The sequence below is a fragment of the Silurus aristotelis genome (genome assembly GCF_946808225.1).
Source record: "Silurus aristotelis genome assembly, chromosome: 19".
Taxonomy (NCBI): Eukaryota; Metazoa; Chordata; class Actinopteri; order Siluriformes; family Siluridae; genus Silurus; species Silurus aristotelis.
In genome coordinates this window covers 10748068-10775720 of record NC_139592.1, presented here as the reverse complement: position 1 = coordinate 10775720, position 27653 = coordinate 10748068, and the positions used below count along the sequence as shown (strand labels likewise).

Genomic DNA, 27653 nt, shown 5'->3' with positions numbered 1-27653 from the left:
AGAGCGAGAGATTTAAGCTAATGGCAAGTGAGAGAATGCTGAACACAGTGATTGCATAATGAATGCAGCTGGCCAGGCATCAGGGCTGTATATGCTAAAGAGGATCCCAGAAAGGTCCCCAGCTTTCCAGAGCTCAATGTCTGGACTTCATTTCTGTTACAGAATTTGTTCCTCTATTTCTCCCCTGCTGCTCAGGGAGTGGAGTGGCTGTAAGAACATAGGTATTGTTTTCTGCCAGTGGAGCAGCTGTTTGGATAGAAAAAGCAAGTTTTTTTTTTTTCTTTTTAATTTTCGAAAGCCAAATAATCACCCTCAACATATACACCACACACACACACACACACACACACACACACACACACACACACACACACACACACACACACACACACATTGTGTACCCTCTTGGTGTTACTGCTCATACAGTGTTGCTCCACTTAGGGAGAGTATAGACTGCTAGATTTATAATTATAACAATCCTACATGTAGTTTGTCTTGTTTCCCAGATGAAAGACATAATCATAATCATGTAAATGCAAATTTGTATTTAGGACCCTTCACAGACATGAAAACATTTAGCCAAAGAGATGCTTTATAAGTATTAGTATGAACAATATTTGAGCACTGCACCAATATCTCTTCCAAAAAGTAAAGTCACTTTATTATTTAAAGTGAAGATAGTAAAGTGGCATAAACACGAGAATAAGCAGACAAAAAATACACCGAAAATAGCGCCAAACCACGTCTTAAGAACTAGATAAATTCCCTGAATCACGCCTTTGAATTAAATAGTTAAATAAATGATTCAAATTAGTGTATGCTTTTAAAAATTAACAGCAAGAAGACAAGATTTGAAAGGTGCAGAGCTTTTACACAATCTCATTATTAGCCTGCGGTTCCAGGATGACACCCTGATGGTCCGGGATGCAGGACAGAGCCTTTCTTGGGATTCTGTTCACATCAATGTAGTTGTTCTCCAGGTGAAGGACCAATAGAGGTGACGAGTTAGTGAGACCGATTTTACACACAGACTTCACTGGAACAGCACTAGAACAGAGCAGTTATGTACAGAGTTACATACACATATATCTCTGACAAATATGTCAAATATTATACATCAACATTTTTAATAGTGTATTGAGCTGAATGGTTCAGCATGGCTATAAACTACAGGGAGTTATAACACTGTGTAAAACACTGTGAGTTATGACCTCTATATTTGAATCCAAACAATTACTGGCAAGCAGCCAAAGGAAAGACTTTTTTTTTAAACTAGCCTGGAGTTTTCAGTGATTTAAGTAGGTATGGTTGAAATGACAAAGTAGAATAACCTAAACATGGAGACAAGCTGGTTTTTAAATTCAAGCCAGCTGCTGAAATGAGGTTCTAAAAAACATGCCTGATGATTAAATTTTGCAAGAGAGGGAACGACTGAAAATAAATGGGACCTCGATATTTCATAATCTTAGTTTTGGGTTTAAGGGATATTGTCTTTCAAATCTAGTATTATACGATAATTCCTAAAAGGAATAGTCAAATGATAAGGTCAAATTTATGAAATCATTAATTCACCCCAAATGTAGTTGAACGGACATAAAATATATATTTATTTTTATTAGTAGTAGGTATGTGGCCAATGTTCTTAGAAACTAATTTAAGTCAATTTCACCACCAAAAAAAAAAAAAAAAAAAAAAATGTTTATTATGAATCATAAAAAAATATGTTTATATATGTAAATATATTTAGTCTTTTTGCCTACAAGGTCTTAGCTCATGCCTTTCATTTTAGTTTAAAGCTATGTGGAAAGTATTACATTTCCAAAGGGTTTTGTGTCAACATTCTTATAAACAACATATATAAAAAATATAATATATGAATAATCTTTGTAATTTAGAGACATATTTCTGAGACATATTACATCTATTTTTTGTAAGCTTTATTAGCTTTGTAGATTCAATGGAGGCCAATATTTAATAGAATATTGGAATTTTAACAAGATTTGAATGTTACACTTGAACTAAATTGATGATATTGGTATTGCTGAAGTAAGGTTACCTCAGCATTACCTATAGCATGGTATGGTAATGGTAGTTTGTTAAATTATTTGTGATTTGATGATTGTTTTTCCAGTGATTGCATGCTTAGATTTACAGCTGTGAGGAGCATTTATATCAACAAATGAAGAATCTGCACAGCTTTAGTTGGTTTACTATCAATATCTTTCCGATATAAGCTTGATTAAAGGTTGTACACCCAGCTACTCAGTTGGTATAGCATGAGACTCTTAACTACAGGATTGTGATTATGGGTCCCACATCAGCAGTATGGGGATGTGTTCACGGTGGATGAGTTGCCATGAGTTGGCATCGTACTTTCCTCACACTCACCTGATAAGATTGTGATCAAGCCGCAACTGATGCAGGTTCTTGAAGTAACGAATGTTTGGTGGAACCCTCTCCAACCTGTTGTTATCCAGGAGGAGCTCCTCTAGAGATTTGTAAGCTCCACGGAAGGCCTTTCCTAGTAGCCCCTGCAATAGTAGCTGGTTGTGAGAGAGGCGCAGTGACTGAAGACCTGGTCGCATGTGGGTCAGAGTGTCAGGCGGGATAGACTGGATGAAGTTGTGCTGCAGGGAGAGTTGTCGCAAAACTCTGGGCAGGTGAGCAGGTACCATGTGCAGCTGGTTATAAGACAGGTCCAGAGTGTTCAGTTTTCTATGTGTAAAAAGAAAAAAAATAGATTTACTATACGATATGCACTGAAACAATTTTTAACAAAGTAACCAGTAATTATAACAACTGTAAACATGTATTATTGAAGCTTTACTAAATCATCTATTTACTGTTTGTGCCATGTTTTATGTTCTCAGCATGTTTGTTTGGGCCTCCTCTGAGCTCTCTGGTTTTCCCCCACCTCCCAAAAACATGCCTGAAGGTAAATTTGCTACTCCAAAATGAGCAAATGTGTATGTGCAAGTTGTCCTGCAATGGCCAGGGTGTGTCCCTGCTTCATGCACAGTGTTCCAGGGATAAGTGCTGAATCTATCATGACCATGACTTGTGTAAAGCAGATGTAGATGTAGATGGGGTGGATAAATGAAAGTCACGGGCATTTAAAACACTTAAAGTTGTTTTCTCAATAATTTAAGGGAAATTATAGTTTGTGTTCATAGACATAGAAATGCTACCCATAATAATGCATTGATTTCCTTTTGGTGAATTTTTTTCCTTTGTCTTTTGTATCTTTTTCAATGTGAAAAAAAAATTAATAAAAAGTATACAAAAGAAAAACTCATAGGTCGGGTAAGGGTCATGTGTAGTTGTAGTAAGATGTTAAACTGCCACAAGAGCTGAAATGCACCATAAAATAGATTCTCTTGGAGGGATAAAACCCATATTTCTAAATTATATTCTTCATATGCATGATTTGTTGGTGATGACAGTGTTGTTTTCGAGATCTAGGTGAATACAAAGGTCACTGGGGTCTTGTGGGATGAGATTATTTACATCAGAATAGAAGCATAACATTAAAAACATCCTATCCGGCTGACCAGTCAGAATGGTTATCTGTGCTCTAATTGCATACTGTATATATAGCCAAACCCTGCCACCAAATTATCTTCATAACAAAATTGTATTCTCTAAACATTATTTAGCTGTTTTTATTTCAATAGATCTGTGACTGCTAAAAGAACACAGAACAAATGTTTTTATTGCCTATAGTTAATATTTTATTATCCTATATATTTATATGTTACCCCTATGTGTACTGATTAGAAGTTAAAATTACCACCTTCTTTACTAGAAGATGTAAACATGTTTAAGCCTAAAATAAATTCGCCAAATTTATACCTGTGCAGAATAATATAAATAATAAAAATTAAGCATTAATATAATGCTCCAAGGAGTGACACATTGCAAAACTGAGTTTGTTTATTAGAAATAAAGGGTGCGTCTTGACATGGATATTCTGGCACCAGAAATGTGTTTTCAGCCAAAAGAAATCAGAGGCACTTTTACTGAGAAGCAGAAGTGTTGGCGATTGCCACCAGATATGCAGATGCTCACCAGTTATACAACATAGCTTATGCAACACTGAACACTGGCCAGGACAAATACTGTGCACTCATGCAGAAGGCTTTATCCTGGCCCTGTTTGCTTCCTTATTTTCTGGATGTATGACACAGATATGGTGTTGCAACAAAAAGGTGTTGCATTCTATCAGTGCAAAATGATGATTAGAGATTAACTTTTTCTATTATAAATACCTTTTTTTTCTACCCAGGTGTACATCAGGTAAATTGTGTTAAAATTATATTATATGCTCTTTACAAAGGTTAATGTGTGTTTTAAGCACTATCATTGCATATTCTTTAGTTAATTCCTAATAAATATGAATGAATAAATAAATAAATACACCCACTGTAATTCTCAATTGTCAGCCAGAGTAAGGATCTTTCGCTCCATACATTATAGTGCTACAACCCTTAGTATCCATCAACCCCCCTTACACTCTGTTCCTAGCTCAGAGCTAATCAGAAACAAATGGATCTCTCCTGGAGTTCCCCTTATTGTTTCTCATAACCAAACACTAACAAGCACACATTTAAGTGCGCTCAGCACGTACAAACAAAATGTCACCCCTGCAGATTCCGGTGGGTCTTTCACCCTCAAGCTGCTCTAAATTCCACAGTTTTAAACCAAGGAGTAGGGCAACAACATATTACAAAAATCTTCCAGCCATTTTTAATGTCTATCCACTGCATCTGTTGTGTATGGGCTTTTACTTTGGACAAACATTTTGGCACCTTTTGTTTACCTTGAATTTGAAATTGAAATCCACATTACAGCTGTTGGGACAATTAATAGAAGGTTATGCAAAATACATATTTTCTATATCAATTTTGTCAAGGTTTTAGAAAGTATATGTGCTACATCTGGTAATTTATTCTTCTAGGGACTACTTTTGCAAAAGGCAGAACCTGCAGTTACCAACATAGCTGTGAATACATAGCAGAAAACTTGCTCAATTGCACATTTGATGGAAACCTAATTAAAGAGAACAACTTGAAAGTTGTTGCATGTCTGTCTCATCCCTAGACATATATCATTAGACCATGATGGTTGTATTTGCATTGTAAATTTGCTCTTAGAGAAAATTTGGTCTTAGACTTCTATTATAGGTTGGTTCCACAGTTCTTCTATAATTAAAAAATTATTTTACTTTTTACATTTCTTTTAAAATTACAAATACAAATGCAGTGAATAGAAATAAGGTTACCAAAAGCTGCAAAATTCCTTTAAAATCATAAATGGGTCATTGGTAACAGAAATTTTACATTTCTGTGCAGCTGTTCTCTAATATTATAAAAAGGACAGCAGCACATAGACCTACTGCAAAAGCTGGTTCAAACCTTAAACTAATATGAGAATTTATAAGCAAGATGACAGACTGTATATGTGTGACACTATTTTCTAAGCGTGCATTTGGATAAAGACAATTTCTTATGTTTTTCTTCACTGGATTATAAAGAGAACAGTTTTGACTGCTCTAAAGAACTAAAAGCTGGCAGAGCTCCTAATGAGGAAACATGTAAAGGTTGGTGCTGGTAATTAGACAGGCTCCAGAGAGCAGCATTAGGATGTCTATTTGGACTGACAGGCAAACAGAGAGTAGATGAAAGCAATGAGTCTGAATTGGGCTCACATTTACACATAGATTATAGCACAGTGTTGTAAAAGTCTGGTAGATCTGACACATACAGAAGCATCAAAAAGATTAAATTGGCATAGGTTAGAGTTTTGATGTTAAGTGAATATGATTGTAAAGATAATTAACATGCCCTGAGTGCCACATAAGACACATAAAAAGCTGCTGGCGAAAATGTGTGCAACAACATAAATTACAGTACAATGATTATAACTACCCACTCTTCTTCCCATTGTTACCCTCTTCTTCTTCTCCTTCTTTTTTTCTATCTTATGTTTATCTTTTCAGGAAGAATAGTAACATGATTGTGTATGCCAGTACTGCCTGTACAATATTATTGATGGATTTTTTACCATATTATTCGTCTATTTTGGGGTTTGCAAGATTTTTGCTGGGAAGAACCTCTTTATATTTCACAATCCCCATTATAAGTCTATTTTATTGACAGAAGGATTTAATACATATAATCATTTTAGTAATCACCTTGCGGTATTGTGATATTTTTTAAGTCACAATATACAACTGGCAGTGCTTAATTAAATTCCATTACTTAATAATAAAATAGCTCTTATCAATGACTTCATCACCTCTACTTTCTAAATCACTCAATGAATATCAGCAAGTCACTGGGTGTAGGTCACAATTATGTGCTTTCTGTCTTATCAGAAACACTCCATCTATTTGGCAGATGATTAAAGAACAGCAGTGAACACTGTTCCAGGTTCAGCTCATTGTAGCCATTGGAGTTATTTGTACAGTGTGACTGATCCTGGTGAGATACACATGTAAGGTAGAGCCACTAGGTCTGAGCAGAGCCTGGAGACTTTTGGCTGTGAGGGTTTAAGATGCGCACTTTTTCAATCAATAACTAAGCAAAAATAAAGTGATTATTTAATTCTAAATTTTTTTAGTCATGGTGATACCTGGTTGATGTGCGCCATCTAGTGTATTGTAAAACAAAATGCATAAATAGGCTTGACTTAGTATATATGATGATGGTAGATATCTGGACCAGGACAAAGGATGCTCACTAGTTCATTTATTTACTAAGAAAAATAAAATGTTGATTATTGCACACTCTCTCCATGCTTTGTTTTTATTCGGTGATGGTGCTATATTAACAAAAGCATGTGGACTCCAAGTCTTTCCAATAGATTTTTACTTAGACTGTGGGGATGCTGCACATTCACCCACAAAAGGTTTGGCAAAAAGGCCTATAGTGAAATTGGTGTTCCAGTTCATCCCAGTGGTGTTCAGTGGGGTGCAGGACAGAGCTCTGCACAGGCCACTTGAGTTTTTCCAATTTATGTCTTGCAACCCACGTCTTTGTGGATCGAGCTTTGTGCACAGCAGCACAGAATTCTGCAAATTCTAGATGTTTGTGTGTTTTAAAAATTTTGTGGCAACAGTACGTCAAAAACCATCATATAGTCAGGCGACTACTTTTGTCATTGTAGTGTATTAAGTTCATATGCGCCATCTAGTGTAATGTAAGAAAAAATGCATGCAAATGTTGCTATTTTCCTTCATTTATACATCTTAAATCACTGCTTTATTCTTGTAAGGATCATGGTAAACCTGGAGCCTATTTTGGGAACACTGTGCACGAGGGAAAAATACAATCTTGATGGAACCACAGCATATTGCAGGGAACTCTGGGGCACACACACACACACACACACACACACACACACACACACACACACACACACACACACACACACACACACACACACACACACACAAACACCTAAATCCAGGGTTGAACTGGGAGAGGCTGGAGCTGTGAGGTGGAAATGCTACCCCACTAACCACTGTACTTTCCTAAGTATGTTACCACTTTAGAAGGATAAATATACAGTGTGTATGTATTTCTTCAAAGAATCAACAATGTTAAATGTGTTTGTGTAAATATATATGGATCTTTCCATGTGGTCTATTATTGGATATTTATTAGCATAACCCAACAGAGGAAATATCAGTCTATAAAAGGACACACACACACACACACACACACACACACACACACACACACACACACACACACACACACACACACACACACACACACACAATCACACACACACACAATCACACACAATCACACATTCATGCCTATGGACAATTTTGAGTAGTAAATTACCTACTGGAGTATTTTTGAAAGAAGTGAAAAATAAGTAAATAAATAAATTACACAGAGGAAACCCAGACCGACACACAGGAAAACATGCACAAACTTCACACAGACAGTAGCCTGAGCTCAGGAGGGATGAAGGAATACCCCCAGCCCTATTACTGTATATATAAAAACAAATAATTTTTCCGAACTGTATACGAGAAATACATTTGAATGAATACTTCTTCCTACTATTAAAAAAATGTAATAAAGAAGTAAATAGTATATGTGCATCACTTACGGCAGATCAATCCAGGCTTCAGGGTAGAAACTGCTGTCACTCAGAAGGTTGTGACTTAAATCCAGGGCTGTCAAGTGTATGGAGTGATTCAGAACATTTTCCTGCACCTCTACTAACTGATTATGTGACATGCTCAAATCCTGTAAAAAGAAATACATACACACACATTTTAGAAAATTAAACGCTATAAAATATGCATAATATATGTATTGTTTAAAAAGACTATAAAGCTGACCACTAGAGATGCAGGCAGTCCAAATGGAATGGAGGTAAAGCGGTTGTTGTCTAGTCTCAAGTGTTTGAGTGCAGTGAGATGTTGCAAGGCCTGGAGCTCAACGCTGCCCTCCCACAGTATGTTTCCTACCAGCTCTAAGTGGAGCAAGTTGGATAAACCTACAGAAAAATGTAAATGACATTCTGAGACAAAACCCTTAAATGATCGTTTAGATGTATCTAAAATTGTGATCTTCATTTGACAGTTTTTTCTTTAGATTATAAAAAAAGATGCCCTGGTGCTTGTCAGACTGTACACGCTAGACAGCACATGTTAGACAGAAGTTCTTGCTGCAAGATCTATGATAACGCATTACATTTCCGAGAGCAATAACTTGTACAAGGATTTGTATGTTGGAATCTTCACATAAATTTGATGTTTTATTAAGCATTTTTGAAAGGAGTTTCTGCATTGCCAGCATTTTTTTTTACAAAGAAAAGCCTTCAGAATGGCTTTTAATGTTTTGCAGTAACAAGACAATCCACATATATTGTTTTATTTTAAGATGCACACTTTGTTTTAGTCATACCATTTTGAAATTGACTGCATATTTGAAATTCAGACAAACCTTCAAAGTTGTGAGCAAGCACTTGGTTTATCTTGTTGTCATTGATTCTCAGCTCCTCCAGAGATCCTGGCACGAGTGGGATTGCTTCTAGACCGTTGCCATCAAGAGTCAGCCTTTTTAGGTTTGTCAGATTCTGTTAAGGATAAAGAGTACAGACATTTGTGAATAACCGCAGAGCATAACTGTGGGTTCAATGTTCTAAAGTATCCTGGTTCCAGGAAATCCAGCAATGAGTACTCTTTGTTCAGAAACCAATGTAGTGTTAAGATATTTTAAGCCACAAGCCTCCTTTTTAAACCCTGTATTCAGTAGAGCCCAATAGCACCCTGTCCGAATAAAGCTATCAATCACCTAACTCTTGTTATTGGTGGCACATCAGAAGTGAATACTTTAAAACATTTCCTTCCTCTTTAGGAGAATTTGCTATTCAAGGTAATTACACAGATGGTATACGGAGACAGAACTCTGTAGAATGCTGAAATTTTTGATGGCTAAAGGTATTTACTCAATGTGGCTCATCGGCTTACTGTAACATTTAACTATTTAAAGTCTTGAATAAAAACAAATAATTATTCAGTGGAAAAAATGTGCTCTATTGAGAAATAATGGTGGCCATCCTTAGCTGAGATACTGTAGATCAAGCTCAAGAAATGCATTTCTGGATGCGCTGCATTTCAAAACATTTTATAGCATCATTTGTGCTGCTTAACTGTCTTACACTCAGAATAGTCTTGACATTTTGCTATTGGTATGTCAATTTTTAATATTCAAGTGGTGCCTAAAGTTGTGGCATCAACTGATTGATTAAATTATAAATTTTTTGGCAAAAGGCGATTTGCTGTAACACAAGCCACATTCTATCCCTAATATTGATTGTACATTCATTGGCATGAGATAAAATGTTATAATATGATAAGAATGTATAAACCACCATGAAGAGGTCGGGGCTGATAGATAAGTCATCCAGAAAGTTCCTGCTCAAGTCGATCAATTCCAGGTTAGGCAGACCAGACAAAAACCCAGGCGTTAATGCGGTGAAGTTGTTTCCTACGACAGAGACAAAAAATGAAAAAATGTAATTTAAAATATATGTTTGAAATTTGTTGAAATTTGTTGTTATATTTCAAGATCTCATGACACAGTTCTTCTGCATTCCTTCTTTAAACTTACCAGCTAAGTCAAGTACAGTGATGTTTAAGTCTGTGATGATGGGAAATTCAGCAATGCCAGCATCTGCACAGGAAATCTCAGTTCCATTCAGTTGGCAACCTTCTGGTAGAAGTTCTGCAGTGCTGTTACCAGCTGCCTCGTTCTCCTCTTCTTCTCCGCCTTCATTTTCCTCTTCTTCACCTTCTTCTCCTTCTTCTCCTCCTTCTCCTTCTTCTCCTCCTTCTCCTCCTTCTCCTCCTTCTCCTCCTTCTTCTTCTTCCTCCTCTTCTTCCTCTTCTTCCTCTTCATCATCATCTTCTTCCTCCTCCTCATCTGTATCATCTTCTTTCTTTTTCTTTGTTGCTGGCTCATTGCCCTGGCCAAGAAGGCGCCTCTTTTCATAACCGAGTTCACGCAGTATCGTATTTAGTTTACCTGAAATTCCGTCTCTCATTTTCAAGATGGAGTTTAGCTCCACCCACGCTGCCAGGGTTCGCCCCAGATCTGGCTGCTGACAGAAATGTGGAGCCCATCATTAGACATAAATATATAGAAATGAGTGTGTTTGGCACAAACATAAAAAGACTAAATGCAGTGGATAAACTAAAGAGCCAGAAAAATAGCAGTGCCAATTTGTGAGATGAAAAACTACAGTAGAATATAAAAATAGTCAGCACATCATTATACCAGGGGCACACCTACTGCGCTGGCCGCAAACAGAGGCGTTTAATGTACATGTAATTGCATGTAGGCGTACAGTAAAGTATTCAAAACATTTGGGTTTTGCTATTTCTTCTTATTTAATCATAGTTTAAAAAGTAAAAAAAATTGTTTGTTGGTCCCCAAAGTTTTTTATGTACCCAGACTCACCTGTGTGTCTTTAGCTATGCCTTTTTTTGGTTTCTCGACTCCTATCTTCTCCCCTGGGAACATATACATAAATGAATACACAATACAGCTAAATGATAACTAAATTGTGAATAGATCATCAGCTCCATAATTATTTGTAAATTATTAAATTGTTTGTAAACTTTTATTAACAATGTGTTTGTTTAATTAGTTTATTCTCACAATGATTTTTTTAACACATCTGAAATAATTGTATTCTAAGCAAATATAAAAAGTTTTATATATAGAGTAGGGAATCTGAGATTGCTCCTCATTGCTCTTCAGATCCTTCTCTCTTCTTCTCTTTTTTCTTGTGACTGATATTTACCAAAGGTGCTCATGATTGTGGTACTGACTGTAATAAGCCATGAATATGGCATTTAGAGAAAGTGAATCCTACAATTATACACGTTAATTAACCTGAAACCCTTCAAACCTAAACCTGTTATTTTCTTATTCTTTTTTCTTGAGACTATATAGGACCAAAAAGAGAAAATTGGAGGACACCATATTCAATATTTTTTTTGACTTGAAAAAATATTTGCTTTAACTTTCAACATTTGGTTCATTCTGCTTTGAATAGCACAAATCCTTTTATTTGGAATGACTGTTCATGCAGTTAATCATTAAATAATGTGGTAAAAGTGCAATGCAAAAAAAAATTCTAATTCTTTTCACATCAAACATCAGAATAATAATTAAAAAAATGTTTGTGGCATTTGTGCTATAGTTATTGGTGGGCTGGTTTGGGTATTTTAGAATCTGCTGATCTTCTGGAATTTTCACACACAACAGTCTCTAGAATTTAGACAGAATGGTGTGAAAAACACAAAGCATTGAGTGAGTGACAGTTCTGTAGGTGGAAATGCCTTGTTGATAAGAGAGGTCAGAGAAAAATGGCCAGACCGAATTTGGCTGCCAGGAAGTATATAGTAATTCAAAGTATCACTCTTTACAACCACGATGAACAGAACCACGTTGATTCCACTACAAGAGCAGGAATCGGAGGAAATCCTATGCACAGACTAACTACAATAAATTTTTTAACTGTCTGGTTTCAATGAGTCTTGTTCTTGACTGACAAAAGCAGAATCATATGTAGTTTTCTACTATAGTTGTGTCCCATCTACCTCAAAGTTTGATCTGCTGCTTGTTCTGAAATGCTTTTCTGCTCACGACAGTTGTAAAGTGTGCCTAATTAGGCTGTAGATGTCTGGGCTGCTCAGATCAGTCTGGTTTCTGGTCTCAGATGGACTTGGATTTCTCTCATCAACAAGGTACTTCAACCTGCAGACCCTCAGCACACATTATCTTATATTATCACATTATTTGTACCTGTGAAAATATTAACAATTTCTTACATTTTGTAAATTTCCTTTTGGATCAATAAAGTCTTCTTTCTTTCTTTCTTTCTTTCTTTCTTTCTTTCTTTCTTTCTTTCTTTCTTTCTATCTATCTATCTATCTATCTATCTATCTATCTATCTATCTATCTATCTATCTATCTATCTATCTATCTAAATACTCACATATTCAGAAGTCACAGAGTACACATTTCTGTGAATATTAACTGAAGCCTGTATCTGTACATAATAAATAGACGGTTTATTCCACATTAAAAATCAGGGTTTTTTTCCATTTACAACTGGAATTAAACTGAAAGATTCAGAATTTAAAACATTTCAAACAATGAAAGTAATTGTACAATATATTGAATATTCAATATATCTGCAAATTTCTTGGTCATTATTGAATTCCATTGTACAAAAGGTCAGATTTCTCCAAGTGTCTTGCATCCTTTCATTGAAACACATGTTCATAAAACACAGTGATGGATTTGATTTAACAAAATGCAAACTGAAATAAGAATTACAATAAAAATACCATTGGGAAAAAAAACATTGGAACAAAAATGTGTATATTGTAGTCTAAACCTGTCAGTGTATAAAGGCATACACCTGCACATCAGAGCATCATTATAGCATAACTTACTTGAATATTCCACAGCTGCCTCCACTTCTGCAGTGTTTGTAATGTCAGTGTTTGTCTCATTCCCAGTAGTCTTCTCCAGTGCATTTGAAGGATCTGCTTCCACAGCCAAAGCTCCTACACATACACCTAAACAAATACATAATATCCACACTGACTGCATGGTGCTGATTTACTTTGTGCTCTAACACTCTGCGTGACTGTCTCACTCAGTGCAAACTTGATGGCTGCCCTCTTATAAAGTCAGCCTGAGGAAGCGGAGAGCCCTTCGGAGGGGGTTAATCATGTACAAGGAACATCCTTGCCTGGAACCCTCCCTTTTTCTGAAACCTCATCATCTCATTTACGCATTCAGTGGTTAAGCTGTGTTTGTGCATTGAAACCTTTTTAGAATGAGGGGGGGCAATCTGGCAAAATATATATAGAGTGCGAGAGAGCGAGAGAGAGAGAGAGAGAGAGAGAGAGAGAGAGAGAGAGAGAGAGAGAGAGAGAGAGAGAGAGAGAGAGAGCAGGGACACAGCAGGACAGGGAGAAAGGCAGACAGTGGTATTAGCCATGTCAAGCCAGCCAGAGTGACATAGCTTCACACTTTGTAACACTTATGATAGACAAATTGGGAAAATAAGAAAACAAGTGTGAGAACAGGGTGTGGGCTGACTGACCCTTCCATGTCTGTCTCCAGCTCTGTATGGCCCATGGCCAATGGCATGTACGTCTGAAAAGGAAAAAGACATGGGCTAATAATAAAAACTGAAAAAAGCATTGCTGAATAATCCAGAAAATAATAAGAGTGGGACAGACACAATTATGGAATAGTATCTGGCTTCCACTCACAATTGAAACAGGTTTTCGCTTTTAGTGCTATTTGTAATTGTTTTTATTCCATTTGTAAAGCATCTTTTACTAACCATTATTTAGCAATTTCTTTACATAAATCAAAAAAATATTGAAAAATAGACAAAACTCAATGTTGACCATTTAAGAACCAAACTGCTTTTGGATTCTCTCAAATCTGATTGGTCTAAAGGTGTTGGTTAGTTTTCAGCTTGGCTCTGACAAATTTGTACTAATGCACTCATTGAAATATATTTTTTGTGTTCCACAAAATGAAATGTGACTGCATATGGTTAAAAGTATTATGTGTTAAAAAATAATTACCTTTGTGGGCCCCAACTTCATGTCACGTTGACTTAGAGTTCAATAATTTGTATTATGTATTAATTCTTACTTAATATAATGCTTATAGGTTTTTATTTGGATTCTGTCTGAAGAAAGTTCTGGAAAAAAAAATTTATTTATTGGCTTCCGTAAATAAATTTGACAGCAGAAATTTACTCAGTGTGCTCGATTGTTAGTTAATGGTTAATGCTCATAGTCTGATTTTATTCCATATCCTGTAAGATCATTAGAGGCTAAATTGATATTTTTAGGCAGCAGGGGGTTTGCTGCAAAAAAATAATATGATAAATTAAATGTAAAGTAAACGCATGTAAGCTTAAAGATTAAAAGTTTATGACAGGTTGATTGTAAGGTCTCTCTTACACACAGACACACACAGGGGGTGACTGCATGGGGGAATGCTGACCACAAAGTATCACTGTAGAGTGAGAGATAGCCCAGTGACTCCATTAATGTTTGCTAAGACAGACAGGGGCTACAACATGAATTTCAACTATATATTGTTTATATAGCGAGTACACGATGATCCCAACCTCTTCATGCTGTTTTTTTTTTCACCGTTTAATAACCTGCCATAAGGGTTCAGTGCTAACGTCAGAAACCATGTAAGTTAGAGAGTTGCAGCGGGAGAAGGGAATCTGTTCAAACAACTGGACAGCCAACAAACAACTGCACACAACCACCAAGCTGACTGTGTGGCCAACTTAATTATTTACAATAACAGGCCTCACCCCTTAGGTTTGCTGAAAATTATGGTTTATAACTGTGCTTAATTTAAGTTCTTGTGTAAATATTAAAATTCCGTGGGAGAACATTTTTTTTCTTGAATTAGTTGTGGTGAGAAAGTACAAGTTTCCAGTAGGAAGCATGTAAGTCTGAGATGGATTTTTAGTCTCAGTTTTCCGTCTTCAAACAAACACAGCCTAGAACAAGTACAAACCTTGTAATTTTAATCTAACAAAGCCACACAGACTCCATTTCACTCACTAACGTACGTGTGTGTGTGTGTGTGTGTGTGTGTGTGTGTGTGTGTGTGTGTGTGTGTTTGTGTGTGTGTGTGTGTGTGTGTGTGTGTGTGTGTGTGTATCCGTATTGAAATAGCCCTTTCCACCTGCTCCCCTCCTCCAGGGCCCTTAGCTTGACTTGTTCTTACCAAAAGGTCAGTGTTGCCAGATATGTAAACACCCCTGAATTCTGTGCTGTGGTTAACCCACGTATTTTTTTTAATTTAATTTTATCTTTTTAATAATCTTTTTAATCTAATTACTCACTTTAATACATATCAATAATTTGTACATATCAGTACTCTAAATTCGTTTAAAAAAATGTTTTCGACAAGTAAAAAAAACTAATAAAAATATTACAAGAGCAAAATACAATATAAGAGAAAAAAATTAAAGTCTGGATGTGCCAGCATGCCCTGGATGTTTCCGGTATTACCCTAAAAAATGCCTGGGTTGGTACATATAAAGGTTTAAAGCTATGGCATTTAGCTTGTGCATTTAGTGAATTGTAGAATTTAATTTTGTTTGTTAATTTTTAACAGTTGATGAGCTGAAAACCGTTTAATCTCGCAGATGTGAGGAAGGTGGCTGGTACAGGCAGGGTGTGGTTAAAAACACATGGACATGTTCAAATGCTGAGCAGCACAGGTTACCAGCTCAACATTTAACAAAACAGCAATGCAAAGGACACATGAATGCTTAAGACTGAGATCATATAATGACAGATTATGTAAAATGTATGGAAAAATAATTAGTAGCAAATTTACAATAAGAGTTTACAATGCATTTGTTTTAGCACTCAAGGTTCAGAGATAGAACAGCTTGTTAAGGCCAAAGGGCATCAGAGCAGCTGCGTGGGTGATGACGTTAGCGCTGCGACCCTCACCAGTCCACCCCTAACACAGCTATACTGCCTGCATTTAAAACCACAAACTAGTATACATAACTGTATGTGATAACACAAGACCATTATAGATTCTGAGTTACCAACACTGTGTTTCGTCTTACTGTTCAGTGCATCCATATGTTATCTTGGACAGAGAATTTATAGACTGCATTAACAACAACAGGTGTGAAAATAAATATGGCATAGCAGTTTGACAAAGGCCTGGTATTTTATGGCCATTTCCCCTTGCTCAGTTGTCTTCTACTGAAGGCCTAGTGCTCTTCCCTCAGTGATTGGCAAATGCAGGTGACCAGAGGTTAAGTTTAGATACGATAGGGGCCTGCAGGACAGACAGCTACAGGGAGCAGCACCAAGGACTTATTGTCATAACTGACGTTCTCCTGCCTGTTGTCTCTGACATTCCTACTCTATTTATAACCTATGCCATCCCTAAGCCCATTCTCTCTTGCCCCATTTCTTTTTCTATTCATCTCTCTCTCTTTCTCAGATAGGAAAGGGGGAGTGACAGCAGACTTTTGTCTTTTCTGAGACACCCATTCCAGGGATAAAGGCAAGTGAAGGTGGCCCTGGGACTCTTTGTCCTTTGTTCACAGTGCTGTAAGGAGTGCTGGATTACCTGAGAGGGACCATCACAGAGAACTACCCAGGCTGAGAAAAAGAATCAGAACTCAGGACAACAATGGATGATGTATATAAAGCAGCGGTAAGCGATTGTTATGGGTTAAGGAATCTATGTTCTTTTTTATTTTAAACGAAAAAAGAAAATGGAAACGTCTGAGCAACACAAACCTTGATGATGTAAAGTTCTGAAAAATTAGTTTAAAAACTGTGTTAACCATTGATATTCTGGGATCTATCATTTAACAAAGGTTTTCTGTAGTGTATATTCTCATGAATGGCCTAAGCGAAATCTGACACTGTATAAGCACTCAAGGTTAAACCAACATTTGGGGTCAGGAGTAAATCTGGTCAACAGTCTTTTAAATGTTATTTTGCAATTTTCACAGTCAAGGTTAACACAACGGTACAATGGACATCATGAAGAGAAATTATAATTATTCTATTTTATGTTAAATTTTTAACTGGAAATAGCAGCTACTGGAGCTGTATAGACAAACTTCTAACAGCAGAAAAAACAGAAGCTACCATGAGTCTTTAATAAAGAGAGAAAACAACATTGTATGATAAAAAGTGTGTATATATATATATATATATATATATATATATATATATATATATATATATATATATATATATATATTTATATACACACACACACACACACACACACACACACACACCACACACATGGGTTATATAAGCGGAATAAAATATTAATATAATGTAAAATAGATAAATAAACACTAATTGAACAATAACCCTAATATCCTGAATAACAGATTCCAGACTCTGGTCCTGGAGAACCCCCTGTAGTTCACATTTTAAAGTTTTGACTGCTCTGACACAGGAAGGGGTACTAATTAGCTGAGTAATTGAATCAGCTGTGTTGGAGGCTGAGAAAACATTAACATATGCAGGACATGGGGCACTCTAGGATCAGGGTGGGGAATCTTGGTCCTAAAAGGTTTATACTCTTGGAAGAACCTCCTATGTATAATGCAACCATAGAACATCTCCCTAAAATATATATATATTATTTTTTTAGGCAATTTTGATAACATAGAACAGACAGTTCAGTGTGCATTGAAAGCCTCTGGCCTGAGCCTCACTTCAACCAATTAAGCTTTAATAACAGCATAAAATCAGGGTTGCATAAAACATAATACAGAAGTTAAAAATATACTATAGCTGGGGAATGAGTGGAGGGTCAGGGGGGTAACATTACTGAGATTAACAGTGAGCTGTGTATGGTGTCCAGTGTCTAGGTGTTAGCTTAGATGTCAAAAATAAAATCATGACTTGTGTGTGTGTAAAGAATAGAACATGATCAGTATCTGAAGAATGATATCTTTGTCATGATTCACTACATCGGATTACTGTGTAGCTACTGAGCCAGCACCTGTTTATTTGTTTTATGTAACAGGTGGAGAATTTAACAGAGGAACAAAAAAATGGTAAGACATTATTAGTTATTCTCTTTTGTTCACGAAATAGGCCTTGTTCTGTTTTGCTCTGTTGTTGTCTGGACAACCCCACTCTAAAGTGCTATCAGGCTGTGTGAGCTGTACGAAGTCATGTGCCTATGTGTTAACGTGTCTCTGGCAGAGTTCCGTGCTGCTTTTGACATCTTCGTGCAGGACGCAGAGGATGGCTGCATTAGCACCAAGGAGTTGGGGAAGGTGATGAGGATGCTGGGGCAGAATCCCACACAAGAGGAGCTGCAGGAGATGGTGGACGAAGTCGACGAGGATGGTATGCTGGCCACTGACATATTTTGGGTCCATTTTATGTGTTAAACATATTCAGGGTACACCACAATTTTTAGGCTCTGTAATTAAAGGATCAAACATGTTCCAAAATTGTATTCAGCTCTTCCAAGAAAAAAAACCTCAAGCAAAGCCGTATTCTTTTAACGTTGTTTAAATACAGTGGCTGTGTATTTTGTGTAGGAAGCGGGACAGTGGATTTTGATGAGTTCTTGGTCATGATGGTGCGCTGCATGAAAGAGGAAAACAAAGGAAAATCTGAGGAGGAACTAGCCGAAGTCTTCCGCATGTTTGACAAGTAAGGAAATTAATCAAAGTTGTAACTTGTTCATTTGTAACCTACTACATCAAATGATTGTTTCTCTCACAAAGAAACGGAGACGGTTACATTGACCTAGACGAGCTAAAGAACATGCTAGAATCGACAGGCGAGGCCATTACTGAAGATGATATTGAGGAACTCATGAAGGATGGAGACAAAAACAACGATGGCAAAATTGATTACGATGGTAAGTTTCAACTTGTCGTGAAAACCTAACAGTTGAGACCTCTACAAAACACATTTGATGTTACACAGAATTAATTTATTGTACAAATTCTTTTAACCCTACAGAATTTCTGGACTTTATGAAGGGTGTGGAATAAAAACCCTTTCATAGCTGAAGACCCCAGTGCAGATTCAACAGCCCTATGGATCACGTCATCATTCCCTGTCCTGTAGCTGGGACGTCACCACAGGAACATCATCTTTAATCTGGCAGGCATGCAACAAATCCTCAAAAATGTTGGAAAACAATAATGCTTGCAAGACATGTAAATAAGTTGCATTATTACCAATCATGTATTATTCTGAATGCAAAACAAAAAAAAAAACAAATCTCTTTAAACTTGGCCTCATCAAAACAGCAACTTTGTAGGGAGGGGAAAAAAAAAAAAAAAATCTGTTTTTTCCTAGTATTGTGTAAACATTTTTTTTTAAAGCACCCATGTTGTCTGGAATAAAATTAAGGACTGGACTTAACTTTTAAAATGTGTTTTGTGTGTGTTTAAGTCTTATATTTAACAGCTAATTTTAAAAAGACAAATACTGGTGAACAGTTGATTTTATTACTGTTTATTAAAGGCAGAGTGAACAAGTCACACAACCAATAATCAGCTGGGTAGGTCAGTACATGAACAGGTAACATCACACTTTGTTACAAGATTAGCTGTTAATAAAGCAAATGCACAATAGTTTGGAAATGGGAGATCTGAGACACTACAGATGACATGTTACAAGCAACACAACCATAATTTACCATCCACAACAGTAAATATTTTATACTGAAGGTAATGTTCATACTGAAATAGAACCATGTGTCAAGCTTGACACAACTGTAAGAGGAATGTAAGAACGGAATGGCAAAAGAGTAAAAGAAGTGATGCATCATAAGCAATGTATCATGATTTAGTAAATGGTTTAAAATACATGAATAACCATGATCGTCACTTCTGTATCATCTGTAAGGAAAAAAAAAAAAAAAAAAGTGTAACATAACCTGGACATGAGAGATGTTACTCAAAACCTTTGCAAAGCTGCCACATTTAAAGCATCAAGACAAAGAAAAAAAAGAACCGTTTCAGATATTTTCCTTTAAGCTGAATTGCAGTGCTCCACTCAGGGAAGGAATTTGAAGCCAATTGTTTTAGTAGTAGCTCGGAAGAAGGAAAGGCTAAGTGAAATTCAAGTATTCAGTTGGCAAAAGTGTGTCTAACTGCAGCCACAATACACTTGGCACTGATGCCAAACATGTCCAGCAGCTCCTGGGGTTTGCCACTTTGGGGCACTCGGCTCACAGCTAGTCGATGGACCACGATGCCTGGTTCCTCTCCCACTGCTGCCAAGACAGCCTCACCCAGACCACCTGCACACAAAGCAGGACATTATTACACAATCATGAATCACTAATACCTCCTTACAGAAGAACAATGGGTGGGGAATATATACACGAGTCAAGTAAAAATTTATCGTGGCATAGTTGCACCAAGATGCATACCCTCTTTGTAATGATCCTCAACTGTGATCACCCTGCCTTGAGTGGCACGAGCACTAGCCACAATTGTACCAGCATCCAGGGGTTTAATAGTGAATGGGTCAATTACACGGATGTTTACACCTGAAAAGAAGATTAAAATTAGTCAGTATTAGGGCCAAGCACCCAGACCTGGTGAGTTGCATATTTATCAGCATGCTACAACTGTTGCTAAATTTGGTCACAAAAAAATTCCCAGGACAAAACCCATCTGTCACAAACTAGTCTTTTGAGTTGTGATCACCAGGGGGCACTCTAACCTTCTTTAGCCAAAGTGTCATGTGCAGCAAGAGCCTCATGCAGTGTGACTCCAGCTCCAATCACAGTCACTTGATCACTGTTAGTCTGACGCACCACCTACAGGGTAAAAAATAAAATTACACTAAAAGCACTTAAATCATTTAAAACGCATTTAAAGCAGTGAGAATTTTTAAGAATCATTCATGTTTAAATATTTAAATTATAAACATTATATAAATATAAACATTATAATCTGAGAAATAAGTACTACATAAAAATACATTTTTTAAGAATCCCAATGTGGAACTGCCTGGAACTTTGTTGGTCTAAACATTTTTCCATTTGATTGTTAAACTATACCGAGGCCTGAATGATCATCTGTCTCATTAGTGTTCCAATTAGTCAAGGCCATATAGTAGAACGCAAACAAATTCATCTAGATCTATTTAGCAGAAAGTGTTTGCGTGTGCGTGTGTGTGTTTATTTATTATATATATATATATATATATATATATATATATATATATATATATATATATATATATATATATATATAAAAAAAAAAAATCACACACACACACACGGTTATGTCGATGTCCTAGGGGGTCGCCAAAAAGCATCGAGGTAACCGATGATCGAGATAAACGAAAATCAAAATGTCGGCAATATATTAACGTGCTTGAAATTTCTTTATGTACATGATGTGCGTTAATAAATGAGAATGTGCATGCACGTGTTTTGAAGGGTTTTTTTTACACAACAGCGTTGCCGCGATTTGTTTGATGAAGGCATGCTATAAAAATACATACAGTACATGTTTATCTGTCAGGAATCCACCTGCCACGCCCCCTTCAGCGTGTCAGGTGTTTTCTCAGCCACTTTCTCTGAAGCTCCCGGCTTTAATCACGCACATATGGTGCTCGTTTATCATCATCACCAGCTCCTATTTAAACTTCCACACTCTCACTGTCCGTTATTGTTGGTAAATGTTGGTTCACGGCGGTCGTTGTTATCGCTCATGTGTATCCCGGTACGTGTCTTCCCACCGGCACTGTCTCACCGGCTGCGCATTTCTTCCCAAAGCCGCGCCGCTTTTCCCCTCTTGTGCTCGAGATATCAGGGTTCGGCAACATAAAAAAAGCGAGAATTTTTTATTCGACATAACCGATAAAAAATGCTTAGAAAAAGCGAGAATTTGGCGGTTCCACTTCAAAAACGTCGACTTAAGGTTGTCGAGGTAACCGAGGGCGAGATAACCGGGTTCCACTGTATATATAAAAAGAAAAATCTGAGGGAGTACATTTGTATGCCGAATAAACAAAAACTCTGCTTTAAAACCTTACCTTAGCTTTACCAATTTCAAATTTCTCATCTGCCTCATACAAGATTGCTGTGTCAGGTCGGCTTGTCCTTATGAAACAGACACCCTGAAAACAAGTTAGACAGCAGTAAGACACTAGAACGCAACACACGCCTATTAATTTAAACTCTGACATTAACGTTTATTTATTTCCATCATAAGATCGAAGTCTGGAAACAATACTTTGCCTTCTTGTTGTGGCACATATGAATCCAAGTACTTTTTTGTGTCATGTTTATTCTTAATTTTCATATAGTACCAAAATGAGCCATACCTTGTATATATAAACACAACTTACATTTATTAACCACAAGACAAGTGTTAAAACTATTCTCAACACAGCATAGCATATTCTGATTGCAAACAAGTTTCAGATCAGATTACAGAATAAATGTATTTGGTGCTAAAAGGTCTGTGTAAAGGTAGATTTCTAAATTTAAGTAGTGATGACTACCTTTGTATTTGCTGCCAACTCTACTGCTCTCTCAGTGGACACACCATCACTTGGGTAAAACACAGTGCATGTTGGAATAGCACGGAACATGGCAAGGTCCTCCAAAGCCATCTGTGAGGGGCCGTCCTCACCTGAGCAAGAAATTATTTTTTTTGTTTAAACTTGCGCACACAAAGATCATAATCAAAGAAGCAAATATATATATATATATATATTTTTTTTTAAACAAAGCGCAATAATGCAGTTTAGAGAGGACAGGTTAGGCTTACCGATAGAGACCCCACAGTGGGACCCGACCAGGTTAACATTAGACTGGGAAATTGCAGCCATGCGGATCTGGTCATAGGCACGTGATAAGAAAGCAGCGAAAGTGCTGGCAAATGAAATTGTGCGATCGCGAGTGGCACAACCAATTGCCACGCTCACCTACAAAGCGCACACACACAAAAAAAAAAAAAAAGTAAAAAAGACTAATTATTGTAGTTCACTTGTACAAAAGTGAATTTGTATTTAACTGAATATTAAAAGTGCCCTAATTTAATAATGACTTCGTTTATTTTTAATCACCACTGGAGATAACGTATTACAAGCAGGTGTGTTAGGTCACACCTCCCGAATAAACAATGTGATAAGAATGAGTAAATAAGAGATTTCAGACTTCAAATCTCACTAGAGAGAGTAAACACCACTGCTGATCACAACTACAACTGATGCTTTGGATATGCTACATAATTATAAAAAAAAAACCCACATACCATATTCTGCTCAGCAATGAAACACTCTATGAAACGGTCAGGATGGGCTTTCTTGAAGGTCTCAGAGAAAGTAGAATTTTTAGTATCTCCATCCAGAGCCACTATACGCTGACTGGCATCTCCCATCTTCTTTAGGGCAACACCATAGGCTTTTCGGGTAGAGACCTGCACACAGACATGAAAAAGGCTATTAAGAAAAGGTGCAAAAACACATTGTCTTGTTGCTAATTAAATTAAGTCTCTATAATGCTCACCTTGTCTCCAGACTTGTATTCTGGAGGAGACAGTAAATAGATGGGACTCGTGTGTACAGGAGCTGCATCCTCATTAGGCAGTGCAGCCTGGAGGGGTTTACTAGTAGCCTGGATCTGGTTCTCAAGATGAGCAATCAACTCATCCACACGGTCCTTAGGAATGGGCTTGCCATGCCAATTATCCATGTCCTCAATGCCTAAAGACCAGAGCACATAACATGTAGCAATCAAATGCAGCATTAGCAGCTATACTAAGGTTTAGGACAGGTTTACCAGAATTAAGTGACTTCCTCACCTTTGAGCCCTTTGCCCTTGAAGGTTTTGGCAACAATGGCAGTAGGCTTCCCTTTGAAACGTTCTGCTTGCCACAGTTCCTTACAAAGCTCTTCCACATCATGGCCATCGACCACACACGTGTTCCAGCTGAAGAGCAACAGAGATACATTGCATACTGAAATTGTGAACTCATTGGACATGTATTTTGTGAAATTGAGAAATCAGGATCTTTGGCCATATGCTTATTTTGAAACTTTTTTTCCACTATTTTCAGGAAATAGTGAAAAATAAAATGCAGAAGTATGCAAGCAACCATTTCCTTGGCCCAATCAAACAGACTCTAGTTGAACTTTGACTCAGCCCTCAAATTAAAACAAAAACTGACTTCAGACACTGTCTGAAGAGCAAAACGGAAAGAAAAACTGATATCTATGGTTTCTAATTGAGCTTTATGGTTTCTATTTGATGTGGTCATATAGACTGGATAAATAAATGTGTAAGGAGACATTGCATTACAAAGAAAATGACACAGCGGAGATTGTTAGTGGAGACTGTGTGTAATGTAGTTTATGTGCTTTGCTAAACATGCTTGTAATCCTTACCCAAAAGCCTTGCAACGCTCCTGGTAGGTAGCCATGTCATGCTTCAGAGGTGCAGCCTCACTCTGCCCCAGACGATTCACATCCAGAATGGCTACAAGGTTGTCCAGGCCATAATAGGAAGCAAAAGCCATGGCCTCCCACACTGCTCCCTCAGAACACTCACCATCTCCCAACAGGCAGTACACACGGTAGCTACACAATAAAATTACTGTAAGTAAGTGGAAAGTCACTCATTATTGGACCACTGTGCAGGTTTTAATGTTCTGCAGCTTTACCTGGATTTGTCAAAATACTTTGCTGTGTATGCCATCCCACATGCAGCTCCCAAACCTTGACCCAGGGAGCCTGTAGCCACATCCACAAAGGCTAATTTCTGGAAGAAATAAATTTTAGGTATAATAAAGCTACTGACCGCTAATTTAAGTGAAGCGCTAAAATTGTGCAACACTTAACAGGTCACCAAATAATCTTTGTATTGCTCAGTACATGTACTGAAATATGCAGCCACTCACTGGTGTAGGATGGCCCTCAAGGTCACAGTTAATCTTGCGCAAGTTAAGCAGTTCAGACTCTTTCACATAACCAGCCTCTACCCATGAAGCATAGAGAATGGGAGCAGCATGTCCCTGAAAAGGAGGGGGGAAAGAATGAGGGGAAAAATGCTTCACACAGCTTCAAACCCTATAAAATACAACTATTCTCACACACACACACACAAAAAAAAAAATGATAAAATGAAAGATTGTTGAAAAGAGAAAAGCCTACTGTCCAAAGCTTACTTTAGACATGACGAAGCGGTCATTGCAGGCATTACGGGGGTCGTCTGCTTTGTAGCGCATGGTGTGAAAGAACAGCACAGACATGATCTCCGCAGCACTGCAGCACGAGGTGGGGTGTCTGCACATGGAAAAAAACTTTATCAGAACTGATTTTAGGTCATTCTTAAAATGCTTGATTATAGCTATTATTAAAAAAAAGATACATACATGCAGGTTATTAAGATATTAAATTAGTCAAAAGGGACAATAGTATAAGGCATTACAGGGTTTTAGTAATCAAAACACCCTCCTGTTTTCTGTTGCATTTGGAATGTATACAAAGATCAAACATTACATGTGACTTTGATGTCAATGTATTTCTAGTCTGTACACAGCTGAATCAGACATCTTAAAAGTTAGTAGTTGGATGTATTATGATTGATAGACCTAAAGTTAGGTGTACAATGCCACAATTTAGGAGTCAACAATATAGCACTGGAAAGGCCAAAGTTCATGCGACAATCTGACTGCACTTTGTGCACTCATGAGGAACTGATGGGGCCCAATTGTACAAGCCAATTAGAAATCACAGACAGACAACCCCCCCCCCCAACACTTCAGGTCAAACATTAAGGTCACACAAAGTGCATGTTAGCAAATGACTCCCTCAAAGACAACAGTTAAATAATCGCCAACCCTGTGTCTTTAGTCTGCAAATTTGTGTTTGCATATTACAAAATAGGGCAAGGGGAAAATATCATGACATTTCTTAATTGTAAAGCTCATTCAGTAGTTATTGCCAGACACAATGTGCATGCTTTCACACAATATAGTCCAAATGTACAACCGCAAAGCAACTTATTACCATCTGGGTCCTACAGATCTTTATTAAGCTGAAATACAAAAAAGAAATAAAAAAAATGAAGGGAAATCACAGGTCTCTTGGAGTAGATGAAAATGCTTCCTTTCAGTCACCTGTAGGTGGTTTACAGTAAGAAAAAAAGGGGGGGAAGCACAATGCAATGACAAAAAAGGAATGAGGAAACAAAAGCAAAAAAGGAAAGGCAAGCTTACAGTCACTTATGTATGTCTAGGGATTATTTCCACATATCCTGTCATTTACCACATTTCTCAAGAAGAGATTTCCAGGAATTACCATTGTTCATTATATTCAAATTTCATCCTGACTTTAATATAATGTAATAATCCTTCACCTTTAAAATCACGACCCCGAAATCCCTATGTTATCTAATCATCTAATGGCCAGTATCAACAAGTATCAGATATGACAAGAGCACTGTTTGCAGTTCTGCTTTCCAAGCAAATTGCGCTAATCGGAGCAGATTTCTGGTTCAGTATTGACCAGGTTATCTGCATATCTGCTAGGAACGTATCCTAAATTTGCAATGGATGATCTGGAACTTCAGCTCCAAATCACAAAAAGATGAAGACCTCCAGGGCTGCACGTGATGCGGCCGAGTGCGCGCGCCGCCTCTATAGAGAAACTCAGAATATGAACTTGAACACGCGCTCCATATCAGACGCCTGTTCTAGCGGATATGTCTTCGAAGACGTGAGATTTGACACGCATCTCGCATTAGCTACTTGCTGAGGTTTTGCTAAACCAATTTTCCACCCGCCATATGGCCGGCCTGAGTTATGGCTGCCAAAATAATACGCGAGAACTTCGAACACAGGTAGAGGTGCGGCTACCACTGTGCTCACCAAGCTAGCGACTGTAGCCCGCTGAAAACGTACTAAATGAATGAATATAAAATATGAAAATAAAAAAAGCACGCACTGCAAACTAGCCCAAGTGCTTTAGCTCCACCAACGACACTTCGAGTTATAACTCTTATCCCGTCGAAGGTAAACCATCCCTCCACTGAATGACCAAGCAATATTTGATTCGCCTGTTAGCTAGCTAGATCCACCAAACTTACCCTGAATTTGAGGCGCATGTCGCCTTGATGGAGTGGATTCTAAGCTTGTTAGCGATATTCTTCAGGCCCTGCAGAGTTTTCTCGTCGGGTTTGTGGTAACTCTCCATGACTGAGGAGGTTTTGCTTAGAAAAGCGACAGAACTAACGGATGTGGAAGTTTTAGAACGCTACTGAGAGAGTGCAGTGAGTGGTTCTGAAGCTTATAAATGAGTCTTGACACTGGCTCCGCCCACGAAGCCCGACGTCATAGATGCCGCTCAATTTTTCAGCTCAATGAATTCTTTATGACTAAATAAACCAGGTAGGGGAAAAAAAAAAAACTGAGCACATGGTAAGGACACAAAGCAAACTTGTTAATGGTGTGAGGAATTTTAATCTTTTCTTATAGTCTTTAAAAGAAAATTCTGGACTGGTTTTGGGAGCAAAAAAATTTCGTTTATTAATTTATTATACTTATTCATATGCGCG

The 27653-nt window shown here is 37.4% G+C and overlaps 3 protein-coding genes across 4 annotated transcripts; 1 reads left to right on the top strand and 2 right to left on the bottom strand.

The window, feature by feature from the left end:
- Positions 1 to 530: 530 nt before the first annotated feature.
- LOC310714809 (extracellular matrix protein 2) lies at positions 531 to 13247 on the bottom strand. 2 transcript variants are annotated; one of them, XM_083520729.1, is made up of 9 exons: positions 12998 to 13247; positions 10989 to 11041; positions 10140 to 10629; positions 9901 to 10016; positions 8970 to 9102; positions 8363 to 8520; positions 8128 to 8267; positions 2389 to 2715; positions 531 to 1047 (listed from the first exon to the last, which is right to left on the bottom strand). In XM_083520729.1, exons 1-9 carry the CDS (start codon positions 13155 to 13157, stop codon positions 870 to 872), a joined length of 1755 nt encoding a protein of 584 aa, XP_083376855.1. In that variant the 5' UTR covers positions 13158 to 13247; the 3' UTR covers positions 531 to 869. The 2 variants fall into 2 exon arrangements, with proteins under 2 accessions (XP_083376855.1, XP_083376856.1); XM_083520730.1 differs by having other exon boundaries at positions 10140 to 10626; positions 12998 to 13241.
- A 3377-nt stretch (positions 13248 to 16624) lies between these two features.
- On the top strand, positions 16625 to 19903 carry tnnc1b (troponin C type 1b (slow)). Its single transcript, XM_083570031.1, has 6 exons — positions 16625 to 16787; positions 18129 to 18159; positions 18311 to 18457; positions 18655 to 18769; positions 18844 to 18980; positions 19085 to 19903. The coding sequence occupies exons 1-6, from the start codon at positions 16764 to 16766 to the stop codon at positions 19114 to 19116; spliced, it is 486 nt and encodes a 161-aa protein (XP_083426157.1). The 5' UTR covers positions 16625 to 16763; the 3' UTR covers positions 19117 to 19903.
- Positions 19560 to 27423, bottom strand: tktb (transketolase b). The gene is made up of 14 exons (XM_083570019.1): positions 27186 to 27423; positions 25264 to 25381; positions 24997 to 25110; positions 24760 to 24857; positions 24485 to 24676; positions 23902 to 24029; positions 23607 to 23803; positions 23353 to 23517; positions 22867 to 23023; positions 22598 to 22728; positions 22127 to 22210; positions 20804 to 20900; positions 20508 to 20627; positions 19560 to 20375 (listed from the first exon to the last, which is right to left on the bottom strand). The coding sequence occupies exons 1-14, from the start codon at positions 27290 to 27292 to the stop codon at positions 20203 to 20205; spliced, it is 1881 nt and encodes a 626-aa protein (XP_083426145.1). The 5' UTR covers positions 27293 to 27423; the 3' UTR covers positions 19560 to 20202.
- Between the last annotated feature and the right edge of the window lie 230 nt (positions 27424 to 27653).